Source organism: Amblyraja radiata, chromosome 26 (genome assembly GCF_010909765.2).
Source record: "Amblyraja radiata isolate CabotCenter1 chromosome 26, sAmbRad1.1.pri, whole genome shotgun sequence".
NCBI classification, from domain to species: Eukaryota; Metazoa; Chordata; class Chondrichthyes; order Rajiformes; family Rajidae; genus Amblyraja; species Amblyraja radiata.
The window spans coordinates 7,034,465-7,053,563 of NC_045981.1; the positions used below are offsets into that span (position 1 = coordinate 7,034,465).

The window sequence follows — 19,099 nt, forward strand, 5'->3', positions numbered from 1 at the left end:
TGGTATTTTACAACTAAAATTCATGTTTCCCGACACTGAATTCAACAGCAGTGACAGAAGGTGAAATGACTCAACTCTCATGTTGGAGCTCCACACTGTGGGAATAAGACACACTGCTCAATGTGCTCAACTGCCAATGCATCTTCTGCCAATATACTCAATGTGTTCATTTCCCATCCTTCCAGTGTTACCAACTGAAGGAATTGAATTTGTGGGTTTCCTTAATGGCAAATACCAGATGGAATGAACCTAGGATGAATTAGCATGGAACCATTACCCATGGCACATGGACCATTGCCCAGTACAAACCCCGTCAACTCAGATGGCAAATCAGGCTGGAACTGAGAAAATCCAAACTTGGGATTTTGCTGGATGTTCACTCACCTTGTAGCTACTGGAATTTAAAGAAGAGGTCACTTGACTGAAGCGTACAAGATCTCGAAGGGGCTTGACTGAGGTCACATGGGGAATGTTTCATCGTGTTAGGGAATCTAGAACCAGGGATCACTGTTTTAATGGAAGGTGCCCTCCAATTAAGATAGGGATGAGGTGATTGTTTTTCCCTCATAGAGTCTTGAGTTTTTCGAACTCATAAGGTCATAAGGAATAGAAGTAGAATTAAGCCAGTTGGCCCATCAAGTCTACACCGCCATTCAATCATGGCTGATCTATCTCTCCCTCCTAACCCCATTCTCCTGCTTTCTCCCCATAACCTCTGACACCATCACTCTCCCTAAGGTATTTAACACTTTTAAGGCAGAGATAAATGTGTCCTTGATAAGAGGTACAAGGTTAACATGGGTGGATGGAAATGCAGAGAAGGTACGGAAAGTAGCAGAGCAGCCTTGAGTGGCCCAGTGATAAATCTCAAATCTTCCTTAATGTACCTAGATATGTATTTGCTTGCACAGATGTTCAAATGTTGATATAAACAGGCTGGTTGGTACAAATGACCAGGTTTGCAGTACTAGCCGGCTTCCTATACCTTCCTGGGGAAATCCAAAGCCCAAAAGCATGATCTCATATTTTAACAATCATTTTGCAATGATTGATCCCAAGCAAGAATGAGGTGTCATAATCCACAAATATGTTTTGTGTTTCTGGAGTTTACAAGGCACATCTGCGGATCATGGCCATTTTAGTTAGCCCAATGTAAATCAAACACACCGCCATCAGCTGACCATGATGTGAGTGTGTAGACTGACTGCGTTGGTGAGCAAGACCAGCCCTGGAGACACACACTCGGGAACAGGGGGGGGGCATGGAAATAACACCATGGAATGCTGAAGCCTTCCCTCATTCTCTGGCTCTAGTGACCTGATCCTGTTGGCTGCCTTCAAAGTTGTTACAGGCCTTTTTCATCAAGACACACCAGCCTGTTGTGTTCCAGCTCTCCAGTGGGAATGCCACAGTGTCTGACACTAAGAAGGAAACAAGATGCTGGAGTAACTCAGCAGGACAGGCAGCATCTCTGGAGAGAAGGAATGGGTGACGTTTCGGGTCGAGACCCTTCTTCAGACCCTCCTGCAGAGATGCTGCCTGTCCTGCTGAGTTACTCCAGCATCTTGTGTCCTTCTTAGTGCATTTTGTATCTATCCTCGGTTTAAACCAGCATCTGCAGTTCCTTCCTACACACTGTGCCTGGCACTATCCTGCCTAACTCTTTCCTAAACGTTGGGATAGTCCCAACCTCAACTACCTCCTCTGAGTTACACCAGCATTATGTGTCTGTCTTTGGTGTAAACCAGCATCTGCAGTCCCTTCCTACACTTTGAATCATTGTGCCATTTCAGCAGACTATCAATATCTATTCTTGAAAGCTTTGGACATCTAATGAAGAGTTTCTACCCAACATTGAATCTACTTTCAGATGCTGCAATGATATCCCATCCCCTGTGTGTGAGTGAGCCCCCTTGGAGCCACGGTTTGTGGTGCCTCTACTACATCCTTTACTGCCCTGCGTGCCAATATATTATAATTATCATTAATAAACTAGGTGTTAATGTGAATTCAACCTCCTGAGTGGGATTGAAACCGACCAGAACAAAGTGACCTTTGTAAAGAGCCACTTTGCCCTCTGCCAGCAGTAGACTTGAATTTTTGCCAGAGAGGTGAATTTATCCACTACCCATTTATCTGGAGAGTTTCAGGATCAAGGGAAAGAATGCTGCGTAGTCTTGCCATTAAATCATTTTTAGCATGGAATAAAAGCACTGTCAAACTGTAATTTCATGTTAAGTGTTTCCAAAAAGTATTGACAGCCAGGACAATGGCAGGAAGGCAGGGCCTTTGAAAACAACCTCCACTAACAGGAAAGTTTCTGAATCACATCAATGCCTCAAATCTGATTAGTTGTGGCGCTTGCTTCAATTTGTTTAGAATTCCTTTATTAAAGACATATGGTATTAGTTTTCATTGCCATCCATGCAGACCAGATTTCTCTAATATTTCTGCTGCAAAATGAGAGTTAACCTATAAATACAAGTGCCATGATCTTGCTGAATGGCAGGGCAGGCTGGAAGGACTAAATGGCCTCCTCCCACTCCTGTTTCTTTCATTTACCTCACGACCTTGGTTGTCCCTTTCCATTAGTTTGTGAAACCTCCGTTCAATCCATTATTTGAATGATTGCAGTTATATATATCAGTTAATTTGTGCTGAAATGAAAGGAATAAATACAGGACGTCCCCGAGTTATGTTCACCCAACACGGCGGCACGGTGGCGCTGAGGTAGAGTTGCTGCCTTACAGCACTTACAGCGCCAGAGACCTGGGTTCGATCCCGACTACAGGTGCTTGTTTGTACGGAATTTGTACGTTCTCTCCGTGACCTGAGTGGGTTTTCTCCGAGATCTTCAGTTTCCTCCCGCACCTCAAAGACGTACAGTTCTGTAGGTTAATTGGCTTGGAATAAATGTAAAAATTGTCCCTAGAGTAGGATAGTGTTAGTGGGTGGGGATCGCTGGTCGGTGCAGACTCGGTGGGCTGAAGGACCTGTTTCCGCACTGTACCTCTAAACTAAACTAAACTAAATATACAGACACCAGTATGTACAAGCAAGCATAATTATCTTTCAAAAGGTAGTTGCTGATGTGAAATCCATTAACATTTTAACCCCAATTCAAACCTGAGCGGAATAGCTAATTGTTGAAGGAAACTGATCACCCATATATCGTGCTAAAATCTGATTTAGGCTGGTGCTGAGATCCATTCATTGGGGTGCTCTTACCAGGTTGCTATCTAAAGAAAGCTATCTAAAGAAAGCTATCTAAAGAAAGCTATCTAAAGAAAGCTATCTAAAGAAATGCTATCTAAAGAAAATCGAAGGTAGACAAAAGTGCTGGAGAAACTCAGCGGGTGCAAGATCAGCCATGATTGAATGGTGGAGTAGACTTAATGGGCCGAATGGCCTAATTTTGCTCCTATCACTTATGCTCATTTAAAAGATGTTTGGACCTGTACATGGGTATGAACGGTTTAGTGGGATATGGGCCAAATGCAGGCAGTTGAGACAAGTGTAGATGGGGGCAGCTTGGTCAGCATTGATCTGTTTCCGTGTTCTGTGACTATGACTAGAATGGTCTATTTTTAGATCGTCAGCATCATAAACAATCACAGAGAGTAAACAGGTAAAGTAAAAGACGGGTCTGGGGTCATGTGATATACAAATGGGGCCTGGGATGCCAACTGAGTCTCAGCCATCAGCTGCATGGCAGCAATTAATGAAATAAATATAGATAAAGGCTGATGTTTTAATGACAGTGAATTATATTAAATGACAATTCACTGTTTTGATTCAGAGAGTTAGCATTGGATCAATAGAATCAGATGCATTCCATTTCTTACTTCGGGTTTCCAAGTAATTCCATTTGACAGGCTTTTTCTGAAACATACCAAGAGAATGCTTCTTGAAAGCAGCAAATCTGGTACTCAGAGGAATTTGAAATCTAAAACATTTGCAACCCCTTGCTCCATCAGAATTGCCCTAATTAATGGAATTTCTACTGCACAAATCAGATACAGGTGTCGCAAAAATGGACCTCACCTATAGAAATATCAAGTAACATGGGGATATTGCAAGGATCGACCATGGTTAGACATAATATGGAGGAAGGAACTACAGAGGCTGGTTTAAACCGAAGGTCTCGACCCAAAATGTCACCCATTCCTTCTCGCCAGAGATGCTGCCTGTTACTCCAGCTATTTGTGTCTATCTTCATATTTAGACATATATGATCCTTAAGGGCCTGTCCCACATGGGCGATCTAATCCGTGAGTTCTGGCGAGTTTGCCCTCGACTCATACTCGCAGCGTGGCCGACACGAGGTCGTAGGAGGTCTTCGTAAGTCTCCTTCATGCTCGAGAGTGGTATCTGCGTACTCGAGGCCACTCGAGTAACATTTTTTTCAATATGTTATAAAATGCCCGCGAGTAAAGAAAGGTCGTCATGGAAAAAAAATCGATACTTTTTTCACTTGTAGGTTTAGTCGTAGTAGGCCGTAGTAGGTCGGCATGTTAGTCGTAGGTAATCGAGGATAGTCTTCATCATAGTCAAAAGAGATCTTCACAGGTCATTTTTTCAAACTCTTCTAAACTCGCCAATTAGGTAGACCAAGTGGGACAGCCCCTTTAGAATCTGACATTTATTTAGGCACTGGTACACCCTTGACTCCTCTGGAATCTAACTTCACTCACGTGAATCTAATTTCACGGCATGGTGGCTTACAGCAATACAGATCTGGGTTCGATCCTGACTACGGGTATCGCCTGTACGGAGTTTGTCTGATCTCCCTGTGACCACGTGGGTTTTCCCCGGGTGCTCTGGTTTCCTCCCACAGTCCAAAGTCATGCACGTTTGTAGGTTAATTGGCCCCTGTAAATTGTTCCTAGTTTGTAGGATACAACTAGTGTATGGGTGATCCTTGGTCGGTGCCGGCTCACTGGGTCATAGGGCCTGTTTCCATGCTGTATCTCAAGTCAAGTCAAGTCAAGAGAGTTTATTGTCATGTGTCCCAGATAGGACAATGAAATTCTTGCATTTGCAACAGGATATTGTCGTCATAAATACAGATCAGATGAGACAAAAATTAAAAACTAAGTATTTCTCATAACTCTACCAGAGCAATAATTAACTACATCTCTCACCAACTTAAATTATTTACTTGGAGATTGCCAGTGGCAAACAAACAACACACCAACAGCTGTGTTATTGTCAGTTCTGTGCGTTTGATATTGAACTGTGCAGCACTAATGTAGTACAGCACGTACAGTGCAATGGGCTCCTTTAGTTTAACAGGATGGGAATAAAGATTGTGTTGATGATGTTGGATATCCATTGCTTACGATACAACCTGGGGATGGTGGTGGAGGCAGATACAAACGTGGCATTGAAGAGATTGTTGTATAAACACATGGAGATGTAGGGAATGGAGGGATACGGACTTTGTGCAGCAGGGAATAGTTGGTCCTGGCATTAAACTCAGCACAGTCATTGTGGGCCGAAGGGCCTGTTCCTGTGTCCTACTGTTCTATAGATTCAGCTTGAAGAAGGGTCTCGACCTGAAAAGGTCACCCATTCCTTCTCTCCAGTGGTGCTGCCTGTCCTGCTGAGTCACTCCAGCATTTTGTGCCCATCTATAGTGTAAACCAGCATTTGCTGTTCCTTCCTACACACCGTATGTTCTATTTACATTGCAGTAAATGGCCTTGCATTTGTTTGTGTGGACAGCTCTCGGATCGAGGATTCTTCTTCTCCATTCCTGCGGGTCTTCGAGCTGCTGTCGAGATTTTGGCAAATCACCGATTTTGGCAAATGTGGCCAGGAGGTGGTTGATGGGGCAGTTGGGTGGATAGTTTGAGAATTGCTGTGTTGCTTCTCCCCTTTACATTGGGCTTCAGCTCGCTGCCAGCAGGATAGACAGGATAGGCTATGAGAACAATGGTTTCCATTTGGAGCAGTCATGGGCCAGCCACATCCTCATGACCAATGGGGAAATATGGAATGTGAAACATTTTTCAAGGAGGTTTAGAGAAAATGGAGGAGCTTGGAACATAATTTATGTTTCAGGAGTCATGTTTCAGACATGCAAGCAGTGCAAGCCTGTCCCATTGGAACTGAGAGTGTGTGACTAGGACTTCAATGCTTCAGATGAAATTGGTTTGCTTATCCTACCAATGTATCTAGAAGACTTTGCAGAGAAAGAGTTGTTGAAACCTCTCTGCTGCTTTGGCACCGTGCCTCAGAAACCGGAGGCCAAGTATACTGCTACCAGCAGATCTTGTTCTTCAAACACACTCCTCCCCCCCCCCCTTTGTTCTATATCTCTCTACATCACCACCTATGTCTGTCATTTTCCTTTCCCCTGACTCTCAGTCTGAAGAAGGGTCTCGACCCGTAAAGTCACCCATTCCTTCTCTCCAGGGATGCTACCTGTCCTGCTGAGTTACTCCTAGATTTTGTGTCTACCATGTCCATATTAATATCTATGTACAGTAGCTTGATGGCAGGATTTGGAGTTACTTTGGTTCTGGAGTCGAGATGACATGGATAAGATCAGTTTCCTATTTGTTCTTTATGAGAACCTTGCTGGAGGCAAGATGGAACATTTTGTGATAAACATGTTGAGGCATTAACGTTTGACACTGTCAGCATGAGACAAGGTCTGTTGTAGTACACTTGGTGAAGGTTATAGTTCTATCGATTCACAGCCCAGACGTAGCTGTGGGCAAAGAATTGTATCATTTTGAGGCAAAAATCCAGCTGAGAAATAGTTGGTGTAAAGAATCATAACTTCAATAATAAAACAGGAGGAGGTGGACAGTGTGCACGGCAATATTCCTGAACATTAACTAAATGGGGAGAAAACTCAAAATATTGAAATTGTTTCGGTTTTTACACCAACACGGCAACAAGGCAGCTTGTAGAGGTGGCCTCGGTCCAAGTACTGCCAGCCACAGTCGGCCCTTGTCACAACATGTTCTAAACAAATACATAGGTTGTGATTATATGGGTGAGGATCCAAAATGTGTGGTAAATGAGTTGAAAGCCGTTGGCTGAGGCATAGAATGAGGGTAAGCCTAAGATTTGGAACTCTAAATCATTTTCCCACTTTCAATCTTGGTGGTAACTCGAGTACCCGAAGACAAACATATGTGGCAGATTTTTTTGCCAAATATATATATTTTTAAGAATAGGTCTGTTTTAAAGAGCAAACGTTGTATGATCCTCTCCAACTGTAAAAGTAATGCCCCCATCTAGTTTAATATTATTGTTCACAGCTAGAAGGAGATGGGGTTAAGGCTCAGCATGTACTGAGCAAATAGCCTTGGTTACAGTGGTACATACAATACCGCCCTGTACGGGAAAGTATTTAAAGTGGCAGCATCAGGTTTGAATAATGGCGGAGCAGGACGCGCTGCAGGGAGAAGAAGGGTCACAGAGTTACCACACTCCAGTGAGACTTGGTGTCTGCAAGGGAGGAGACGTCTGGAGGGAGAAACCTGAATGTAAAATAACTATTTGATTAATTATGGAGGTCACAGAGCCAAAAGCAAAAATGCACGTTTAAGAAAGAATTTTATCAATCACCGAGAATGCAGATTTATAGCATTTGTAACACATTCATCATTCACATCTAATCCCAGGACTAACCTTCCCCTGCCCCTCAATAAATGGGATAATACCACATTTAAAACAATTGGCAAAGTGTACCTGGAATCACAGGCTGAAATTTTGGAACAAAAAAACCCCCCAACAAAATAGGGATAATAGGCTTGTTTATAATATAGCTGACATTTGACAAAGAATATTGACCAGAATGCATGATAGATATTATCAGGTCCTGCGTTACAAGGGCTGCTAATGTGTTAAGTGTTGGAAAGGCAATATCTCACAATGTCATGTCATCATTCACATTAAAATGGTTTCTGTCAGGGAAAATTAACAGACTTGGATTTCTTCCAAAATCCTTCAACCTCCAACCATCATCTGCTCTGGCAGGATTTAAAATACCAGAAAGCAGGGCAAGTGTGCACTTACTTATTTGACGATCTATCTTAGCCCATAATTAGGAGGTTGGCTGGAGTTCACTGCCTGGTAGCCGCAAGGCTGTGCCATGTCTACTGTCATTTTCTACACACTGTACATCGCTGAGCCCGAGGAAAATCAAGAGTTTGAACAGAACGCTGAAGCAATCTCCATCATTCATTTTAAAGATTTAACCAGCAATTTTAGAAAATTATTCAAACACCACACAGGTTTTTGAAATGGCATGCTTGACAAGGTAAGGCTTGACAGGATCTGCCACACATTCCTTTCAATATGTTTTGATGTAAATCAACCGCATTAAAATCAAATCTATTATCCTCATTTTGTTTGGATTTTAGACAAAGATTTTGGCCGGTGATTACAATCAAACTTCCATCACATAACACAAATGTTTTCTCAGTTGGCCATTTTCCCTATTTTGGTTAATTGAGTTAATGTCACTGCATACAAGAACTAAAAATAATGTAGAAGCTTGAAATGTAATACTAAGCTAGACTATGTGCAGACCTGTTGGGTTCCCCAACACAATATTCCACCACTCACCTGTTCCCCCAATGCAATATTCTGCCACTCATGCAGAGCCCCCACTGCGCAGGCCCAGCTCATTTCTCCTCATTCCCCAGCACTCCCTCCCCCTCCTCTTCACCCTCCCTCTTCTTTCCCCTCTCCTCCTCCTCCTCCTCCTCCAATCCCTCCCTCTCCTTCCCCTACCCTCAGTGACTCCCTCCTTCCCTCCATAACTCCTCTCCCCTCCCTACCCCCCTCCTATCCCTCTTTCCCCCACCTCCCCACTCCTCCTATACCACCCTCACTATCCCTCACCTCCTGCACTGCCCTCCTTTCCCTCTACTCCCCACTCCCTACCTCCCCCACTCCCTCCTCCTCTCCCTCCCCACTCTCCCTCCTCACCTCCCCCACTTTCTCCCCTCTCCCTCCCATCCCCCTCCTCTCCCTCAATCCCCCCACGCTCCCTCCTCAACTTCCCAGGATCTTTCCCCTCTCCTCCTCCCCTCCCCCAATCCCTTCCTCACCTCTCCCTCCCTCTCCTTTACCCAACCCTCACTCACTCCCTCTCTCCATAACTCCTCTCCTCTAACAACCACCCCCCTCCAACCCTCTATCACCCCACTATTCCTCCTCACCTCCCCCACCGCCTTCCTATCCGTCTATTCCCCCTCCGTCCCCACCAGATATGAGACAGGAAACATTAGAAAAAAGTGGAAGAGATAGATTCCGCAAATAGAGAAAAAAGCAAAACCGGAAGAGCACAAGATCAGAGTTTTAATTATGTACTAGACAAAGTGGGACCCGTTGGGCCTTGTTCCCCCAATGCAATAATTCACCACTCACCCGTTCCCCAAAGCAACCCATTTCCACCACTCACCCGTTCCCCCAACATAACCCTTTCCCTCAACACAATATTCCACCACTCACCCATAGCCCCCACGGGTGGCCTGGTCCCCCAACGCAACCCGTTCCCCAACGTAAGATTCCACCACTCACCCGTTGGGTCCCTGTCACATGGGAGGCCTGGTCCCCCAATGCAACCAGTTCCCCCAACGCAACCGTTCCTGCAATGCAGGGGACCGTTCTGTAGCCAGGGGAGGGGGTTGGCTTCAGGCGGGGGCCAGCAGGGAGCGTCCTGTAGCCAGGGGAGGGGGACGGCTTCAGGCGGGGTCTGTTGGGTGCCAGTAAGGGGAGCACTGCCATGGCCTACCCCTGCCGCTTGCGTGGCCTACCGCTGTGTGGCAGGGTGGGTGTGGGGTGGGAGGGTTATGGGGTGGTGTGTGTGTGTGTGTGTGTGTGGGCAGGGTTTGTGTGGGGGGAGGGGGGTATGGGGGAGGGGGGTATGGGGGAGGTAAGGGTGGGGGAGGGTGGTGTGGGGGCGGGGCAAGGAGGGGAGGGTGGTGTGTGGGCGGGAGTCATGTGGGTGGGAGGGGGTAAGTGGGGATGTGGAGAGGTCGCACTCACTCAGAGGTGAGTGGGGGTGGAGGCGACTGCAATCACTCACCGGCTCCCAGTCGCACTTGCTCACTCACCGGCTGCCTGCCGGCCGCACTCACTCAGCGGCTCCCAGCTCGTCGTGATAGCCGATGTAGCTCGCTCTCCACACTGTGATCACTCTGCTCCTTCAGCTTTATTCTCCTCGCCTCTGGTGATTGACAGCGGGTGCAGGAAGGGGCGGTTTTACGATATTTAACCCTTCAGAACTTTTGTAATATTCCACCGATCAGAAAAAAACCTGGTGCGCTTGCAGCACAAGAGAATAGAAACATAGAAACATAGAAATTAGGTGCAGGAGTAGGCCATTCGGCCCTTCGAGCCTGCACCGCCATTCAATATGATCATGGCTGATCATCCAACCCAGTATCCCGTACCTGCCTTCTCTCCATACCCTCTGATCCCCTCAGCCACAAGGGCCACATCTAACTCCCTCTTAAATATAGCCAATGAACTGGCCTCGACTACCCTCTGTGGCAGAGAGTTCCAGAGATTCACCACTCTCTGTGTGAAAAAAGTTTCTTCTCATCTCGGTTTTAAAGGATTTCCCCCTTATCCTTAAGCTGTGACCCCTTGTCCTGGACTTCCCCAACATCAGGAGCAATCTTCCTGCATCTAGCCTGTCCAACCCCTTAAGAATTTTATAAGTTTCTATAAGATTCCCTCTCAATCTCCTAAATTCTAGAGAGTATAAACCAAGTCTATCCAGTCTTTCTTCATAAGACAGTCCTGACATCCCAGGAATCAGTCTGGTGAACCTTCTCTGCACTCCCTCTATGGGAATAATGTCCTTCCTCAGATTTGGAAACCAAAACTGTACGCAATACTCCAGGTGTGGTCTCACCAAGACCCTGTACAACTGCAGTAGAACGTCCCTGCTCCTATACTCAAATCCTTTTGCTATGAAAGCTAACATACCATTCGCTTTCTTCACTGCCTGCTGCACCTGCATGCCTACTTTCAATGACTGGTGTACCATGACACCCAGGTCTCGTTGCATCTCCCCTTTTCCTAGTCGGCCACCATTTAGATAATAGTCTGCTTTCCTGTTTTTGCCACCAAAGTGGATAACCTCACATTTATCCACATTATGCTGCATCTGCCAAACATTTGCCCACTCACCCAGCCTATCCAAGTCACCTTGCAGTCTCCCAGCATCCTCCTCACAGCTAACACTGCCCCCCAGCTTCGTGTTATCCGCAAACTTGGAGATATTGCCTTCAATTCCCTCATCCAGATCATTAATATATATTGTAAATAGCTGGGGTCCCAGCACTGAGCCTTGCGGTACCCCACTAGTCACTGCCTGCCATTGTGAAAAGGACCCGTTTACTCCTACTCTTTGCTTCCTGTTTGCCAGCCAGTTCTCTATCCACATCAATACTGAACCCCCAATGCCGTGTGCTTTAAGTTTGTATACTAATCTCTTATGTGGGACCTTGTCGAAAGTCTTCTGGAAGTCCAGATACACCACATCCACGGGTTCTCCCCTATCCACGCTACTAGTTACATCCTCGAAAAATTCTATAAGATTCGTCAGACATGATTTACCTTTTGTAAATCCATGCTGACTTTGTCCAATGATTTCACCACTTTCCAAATGTGCTGCTATCCCATCTTTAATAACTGACTCTAGCAGTTTCCCCACTACCGATGTTAGACTAACTGGTCTGTAATTCCCCGTTTTCTCTCTCCCTCCCTTCTTAAAAAGTGGGGTTACGTTTGCTACCCGCCAATCCTCAGGAACTACTCCAGAATCTAAAGAGTTTTGAAAGATTATTACTAATGCATCCACTATTTCTGGAGCTACTTCCTTAAGTACTCTGGGATGCAGCCTATCTGGCCATGGGGATTTATCGGCCTTTAATCCATTCAATTTACCCAACACTACTTCCCGGCTAACCTGGATTTCACTCAATTCCTCCAACTCCTTTGACCCGCGGTCCCCTGCTATTTCCGGCAGATTATTTATGTCTTCCTTAGTGAAGACGGAACCAAAGTAGTTATTCAATTGGTCTGCCATATCCTTGTTCACCATGATCAACTCACCTGTTTCTGACTGCAAGGGACCTACATTTGTTTTAACTAATCTCTTTCTTTTCACATATCTATAAAAACTTTTGCAGTCAGTTTTTATGTTCCCTGCCAATTTTCTTTCATTATCTATTTTTCCTTTCCTAATTAAGCCCTTTATCCTCCTCTGCTGGTCTCTGAATTTCTCCCAGTCCTCCGGTATGCTGCTTTTTCTGGCTAATTTGTACACATCATCCTTCGCTTTGATACTATCCCTGATTTCCCTTGTTATCCACGGATGTACTACCTTCCCTGATTTATTCTTTTGCCAAACTGGGATGAACAATTTTTGTAGTTCATCCATGCAGTCTTTAAATGTCTTCCATTGCATATCCACCGTCAACCCTTTTAGAATTAATTGCCAGTCAATCTTGGCCAATTCACGTCTCATACCCTCAAAGTTACCTTTCTTTAAGTTCAGAACCATTGTTTCTGAATTAACAATGTCACTCTCCATCCTAATGAAGAACTCAACCATATTATGGTCACTCTTGCCCAAGGGGGCACGTACAACAAGACTGCTAACTAACCCTTCCTCATTACTCAATACCCAGTCTAAAATAGCCTGCTCTCTCGTTGGTTCCTCTACATGTTGATTTAGAAAACTATCCCGCATACATTCCAAGAAATCCTCTTCCTCAGCACCCCTGCCAATTTGATTCACCCAATCTACATGTAGATTGAAGTCACCCATTATAACGGTTTTGCCTTTGTCGCACGCATTTCTAATTTCCTGTTTGATACCATCGCCAACTTCACTACTCTGCAGTTCCTTCCTATACATTAAACTTTCACTTTTACATCCAATCCTCTTTTACATTCAAGACCCAAAAGGTTGAGCGTTGCGAAATGTAACATTTTTAATTGAAGCATTCTGTGCATTACTATTGCGGATGCATGTAAACCTCCCAATGCTGACAAAGCAAGTCTGTGGCTGATGAATCTCCCCATGAACAGCCAGCAACACACGAGGTGATGCGGTTATCACAGCCAGGAGCCTATGGGTGCATTCCCCAATTGTGGTGAAGCACAAGCTCTGAAATGATAAGTAGGCACATACAGGTTCATTCAGGTACATCCCATTCAGAATACATTTGTTTTGGACTCAACATGGAACTGTAAAAATGCTGGAAGCTTTTCTGACACAATTCATCATACAAAGATCATCCCCTCACTTGCACTCCAAATCCAAGAATCCAACATTTTCCAGAGGCCGATTTTCTTTTTAAGAAGTAGGGTGTACATGGGATACCAGTCACCACACAGACCTAAGAGAGAGAGGGAGCTTGGTCCAATGCCAAGAAGATCTAAGATAATTGGATAGCAAGCTTTGTTGCATAGACTCAATGCACATGCATACATGGGGACACACACACATTATACAAACATAGATACAATCAAACACTCACGCAGACACACACATACTCACACACACTCGCACACATACACACACACACACACATGCCCACACACACTCGCACACACACTTGCACACACACGCACTCGCACACTTTAAACAAACACAGATACAATCAAACACTCGCACACATACACACTTGCATACACACGCACACACACACTCGCATACACACCACACTCACGCACACACCCGCGCACACACACTCGCATACACACCACACTCACGCACACACCCGCGCACACACACTCGCACATACACACACTCGCACACGCACCCACACTCACATACACACACTCACACACATACACTCGCACACATACACACACTCGTACACATACGTACCACCTTGCCCACACTATGTCCCTCAGTCCTCTCCCTCCCTATCATTGTTATCTTCATGCAGTTAAGAGTGACAGTGCTCAATGTGACAAGAAACCAGACTTGTTGCCAGAACTAGTCATGAGAATCGCTTCTTGGCCAATGATGGTCCATGCAATGATGTTTTCAAGAGAGAGTTCGAGATATAGATTTCAGTATAGGAGTAAAGAGGTTCTTCTGCAGTTGTATAGGGCTCTGGTAAGACCACGCCTGGAGTATTGTGTACAGTTTTGGTCTCCTAATTTGAGGAAGGACATCCTTGTGATTGAGGCAGTGCAGCGTAGGTTCACGAAATTGATCCCTGGGATGGCGGAACTGTCATATGAGGAAAGATTGAAAAGACTAGGCTTGTATTCACTAGTTTAGAAGGATGAGGGTGGATCTTATAGAAACATATAAAATTATAAAAGGATTGGACAAGCTAGATGCAGGAAAAATGTTCCCAATATTGGGCGAGTCCAGAACCAGGGGCCACAGTCTTAGAATAAAGGGGAGGCCATTTAAGACGGAGGTGAGAAAAACTTTTTCACCCAGAGAGTTGCGAATTTGTGGAATTCCCTGCCACAGAGGGCAGTGGAGGACAAATAACTGGATGGATTTAAGAGAGAGTTAGATAGAGCTCTAGGGGCTATCGAAATCAAGGGATATGGGGAGAAGGCAGGCACGGGTTATTGATTGGGGACGATCAGCCATGATCACAATGAATGACCGTGCTGGCTCGAAGGGCCGAATGGTCTCCTCCTGTACCTATTTTCTATGTTTCTATGATATAGCTCTTAGGACTAACGGAATCAAGGGATATGGGGAGAAAGCAGAAATGGGGTACTGATTTTGGATGATCAGTCATGACCATATTGAACGGCGGTGCTGGCTCGAAGAGCTGAATGGCCCACTCCTGCACCTATGTTCTATGTTACTATGTCTCTATCTAATGTAGTCGAGGAGATTTCATGTTGAGTGCACTTATCCTCATGAACCAATCCGTTTAACAACACCATTATGGGGAATAAATCAGGAATCAACATGCATTTCACATTCCATGCACTCAATTACTCACCTTCCCAACAGTAATTTGAGAAAACCACTTAAACCACTCCCATACAATTCCTGTCCCCGATAAGCAAAGCCCTAATTCAACTTTTTATTGGTAGTGTCACATTTTTCTCCATATCCCAGCAAATTACATATGTTTTCTTAGGCACATTAGGCATGAAATGAGGCAGAAATAGCTACATTTACGTGGCACTTCATCTCAACCCCACATGCCTCAGTTTCAGTTAATTATTTTTGAAATGTAATCTTTCAATTACATGAACCATGTGTTAAATAAATGTGTCCATCCTGACTTGGAAATATAGTGATTTTCCAAAATGTTTACCAATTTAATGTCCTAGATCTCTCTACCTACGATAGGACTGCCTTCATTCCAAGGTTCATTATGGATCAAAAAGACAAACGCTCCTCGTCAGTATTTGGGGGTGGACAAGTAATCCTGGTCTTTGCAGTGAATCCAACTGAAAATTAAAATAATAATAATGAAATAAAATGCTGGACAATACCCAGCAGGTCAGGCAGTATCTATGGAGAAAGAGACAGAGTTAATGGTTCAGTTTCATGATCTTTTATTGGAACTTCAGATGATCCAAAATGTTTCTCTCTCCAAAGACCAATACTCTTTTATTCATGTTCAGAATTCTGAGACCAGGTATTATGTATTCACAATCCTTTATATCATGAGAACCCCAGTTGGAGTTTGGTGGAAGGCTGTTTAGAACTCAACAGGCAAAACTTCTTGACTTCCAGGGTCAGTGGTATCCTAGTGCCCCTGTCCCACTTAGGAAACCTGAACGGAAACCTCTGGAGACTTTGCGCCCCACCCAAGGTTTCCGTGCGGTTCCCGAAGGTTGCAGGTGGTTGTCGGAGGTTGCAGGTAGTGGAAGCAGGTAGGGAGACTGACAAAAACTTCCGGGAACCACATAGAAACCTTGGGTGGGGCGCAAAGTCTCCAGAGGTTTCCGTTCAGGTTTCCTAAGTGGGACAGGGGCATTGAAATGTGATGTTCCTGCTTAGAAAATCACGGTTAGAGAGCCATACTGATTAATCTGCTTCATAAATCAAGCACCGATTTTTTTTTCTATACAAAGTTGTGGCCTCACAGAAGTGGACAAGTCCTTAGTAGACAGAGGGGTGATTGATCACATCCTCCCACACATCCCTTTCTCGAAGTAGCATCATCCTCCATAGCCTCTGCCACCTAGGGGAAGACATGAAATCGACACCGACCAGCGATCCCCGCACATCAACACTACCCTACACCCACGAGGGACAATGTTTACATTTACCAAGCCAATTAACCTCCAAACCTGTAGTCATTGTGGAGTGTGGAAGGAAACCGAAGATCTCGGAGAAAACCCACGCAGGTCACGGGGAGAACGTACAAACTCCATACAGACAGCACCCGTAGTCTGGATCGAACCTGGATCTCCCGTGCTGGATTCGCTGTAATGCAGCAACTCTACCGCTGGTCCACCATAGTTCATTAAGCAAAGCTGCGTCATCCTCACCCTACTGACTCCATCTATACTTCCACTGCCAACATCAAGGACCACACTCTAACAAGTAACCTCTTTCGCCATCGCTCCCCCATCCTAATTCTCCAACTAGTTTGACTGTCCTCTTGATTAAATTTTACTTTGCATGCCTCATTGTCACCTTCCCCAAGCTAACAATGATCTCTTCTCCATTTCACTTGATCTCTGTCTCCTTTGATCTCTCGTTTTCACACTGTACACTACCATATCTCTCATTTCCCTCTCCCCTTACTCTCAATCAGAAGATTTTATTTTCTCATTTTCACTCCGCGATATATTCATGGATGGTACGACTGGCCTGGCCAAATCTTTTCACCGCATCCCAGTAAATGTGACATAATAAACTCATTTCAATACCAAACCTTTCTGGGACAAAGCAGACCGTTTGATGGTATAGAAAACGCTACTGAAAGATTCACTCCATCCAAAATACTACAGCATGACAGCTGTGTGAACCGTCAAAGTTTCTTTCATTGATATCATCCCCAAAATCCAAAACATTTACCGCAGAAGGGTCTCGACCCGAAACGTCACCCATCCCTTCTCTCCAGAGGTGCTGCCTGTCCTGCTGAGTTACTCCAGTATTTTGTGTCTGCCTTCGGTTTAAACCAGCATCTGCAGTTCCTTCCTACACATTTACTGCCATGAAAGATAAAGGGCAGCACACAACAAAAGCTTCATTGTAGCTCGGTACACGTGACAATAAACTAAATGTAACTAAATTAACTAAACTAAGTGCAGCAAATGGATAGAATCACCACCACTTGCTGGTTACATAGAAACATAGAAAATAGGTGCAGGAGTAGGCCATTCGGCCCTTCGAGCCTGCACCGCCATTCAATGTGATCATGGCTGATCATCCAACTCAGTATCCCGTACCTGCCTTCTCTCCATACCCCCTGATACCTTTAGCTACAAGGGCCACATCTAACTCCCTCTTAAATATAGCCAATGAACTGGCCTCAACTACCTTCTGTGGCAGAGAGTTCCAGAGATTCACCACTCTCTGTGTGAAAAATGTTTTTCTCATCTCGGTCCTAAAAGATTTCCCCTTTTATCCTTAAACTGTGACCCCTTGTTCTGGACTTCCCCAACATCGGGAACAATCTTCCTGCATCTAGCCTGTCCAACCCCTTAAGAATTTTGTAAGTTTCTATAAGAAACTTATAGAAAGAAGGTTTTCCCCTCCTTCACCACGCTGCTTGTTATACTGACTTATGGGCCTTTCCCACTTAGGCGATTCTTCGGCAGTGACTAAGACAATGGAATTCACCGAAATCAGCACCAGTGACAACCTATGTCACCTGGCGACAACCTACGACAGCACCTACGACAACCTATGACAACCCAAATTCTCGCCACTTTCGCATGAACATTTTTAACATGTTGAAAAATTTTCGGCATACGCCTGTAGTCACCAAAAAAAAAAAAAAATCTGCCTAAGTGGGACAGACCCATAAGAATTATATCGGTTATTCCTTTACTAGAACTCAATGCAAATCCAGGGACATCTTTCCCAACTGCGCCATGGGAGCACAAGAACAGGAGTCACGATGGAGGAGACTGAGTTGGTATAGTCCTATATTAATGAGACTCTCAGGCGGTCCTTGTGAATCTGCGAAACAACACAATCACAATTTTGGCACAAGTCTCCAAATGTATGGGAGTTAAATTGGAAGCATTATCCTGCAGATTAAATTTTAAATTAAAACAGTGTCCTCCTTTCAGTGGGTTGGAAAATAATCTGTTTGAAGAGCAGAACGATCACTGTGGCATGCAGCTGATATTTATGTCTAGCAGTGATACAGGGACAGATTATCTGCTCCATTATTACATCGCCAGCCATGAAAACTTCATTCTCAAGCTGACTGTCACCTTTCAAATATTGCAACAGTTCAGAAGTTGGATAAAGTACTCTTGGTCATCCTGAGAACATGAAATACACCTTTTTCTGTTTAGTACAAAACATTAAACACATAGGTATGGTTAGATTTTTTGATTAAAACAACAAATGATAATTATTCTGTTAAACCTATTCCAAGTTATTAAACCTGTTCAATATCAATGTTCTCTCCAGAAAATATAATGTTGACCAATGTTAATTGTAATCCAAGTATGTATTTTTGAATATATTATTTTGCATCATAAGTTACAAAGGCTTGATCACAGCACATGTAAAGCACAATTAAACATTTAAGCTTTTAATTGAAAATCTAGATTATTTTGTGATACATTTCGTAGCTCTACTGATACTGATATAAATCACCACCCAGCACATGCAATGCAAGACATAATACACTAGACAGTGGCATTAAAATCTGCAGAATACATTGCCAATGTAAACTGAGGAGAGGCATTAGATAAACTTAGATAAAGGCATTTTAACTATTTAAAGACTGACAGCTTCAGAAATGAGGAAGAGGGTGGCATTTCTGTCTTACATGTGCGAGAGGCTTGGCTGGAACACTAATAGTTGGACGATACTGATGAAAATCAGTTTGGATCACACAAACTTTCTTCTCCATCCTTCCACACAGCGGCCTCTCATCTCACCATCACTGAGGCACAAGGAGGAAGCGTGCGAGACAGG

The 19,099-nt window shown here is 44.4% G+C and overlaps 1 protein-coding gene across 2 annotated transcripts in view; it reads right to left on the minus strand.

The window, feature by feature from the left end:
• LOC116987846 (myosin-16-like) overlaps nucleotides 1-19,064 on the minus strand; it is a 157,065-nt gene extending 138,001 nt beyond the window's left edge. Inside the window, exon 1 of one of the 2 annotated variants that reach the window (XM_033044100.1) lies at nucleotides 18,951-19,064. In XM_033044100.1, the coding sequence (XP_032899991.1) occupies nucleotides 18,951-19,034 (84 nt within the window). In that variant the 5' untranslated portion in view covers nucleotides 19,035-19,064. The remainder of the gene's footprint in view (nucleotides 1-18,950) is intronic. The other variant, XM_033044098.1, reaches the window with a different exon arrangement.
• Nucleotides 19,065-19,099: the final 35 nt, after the last annotated feature.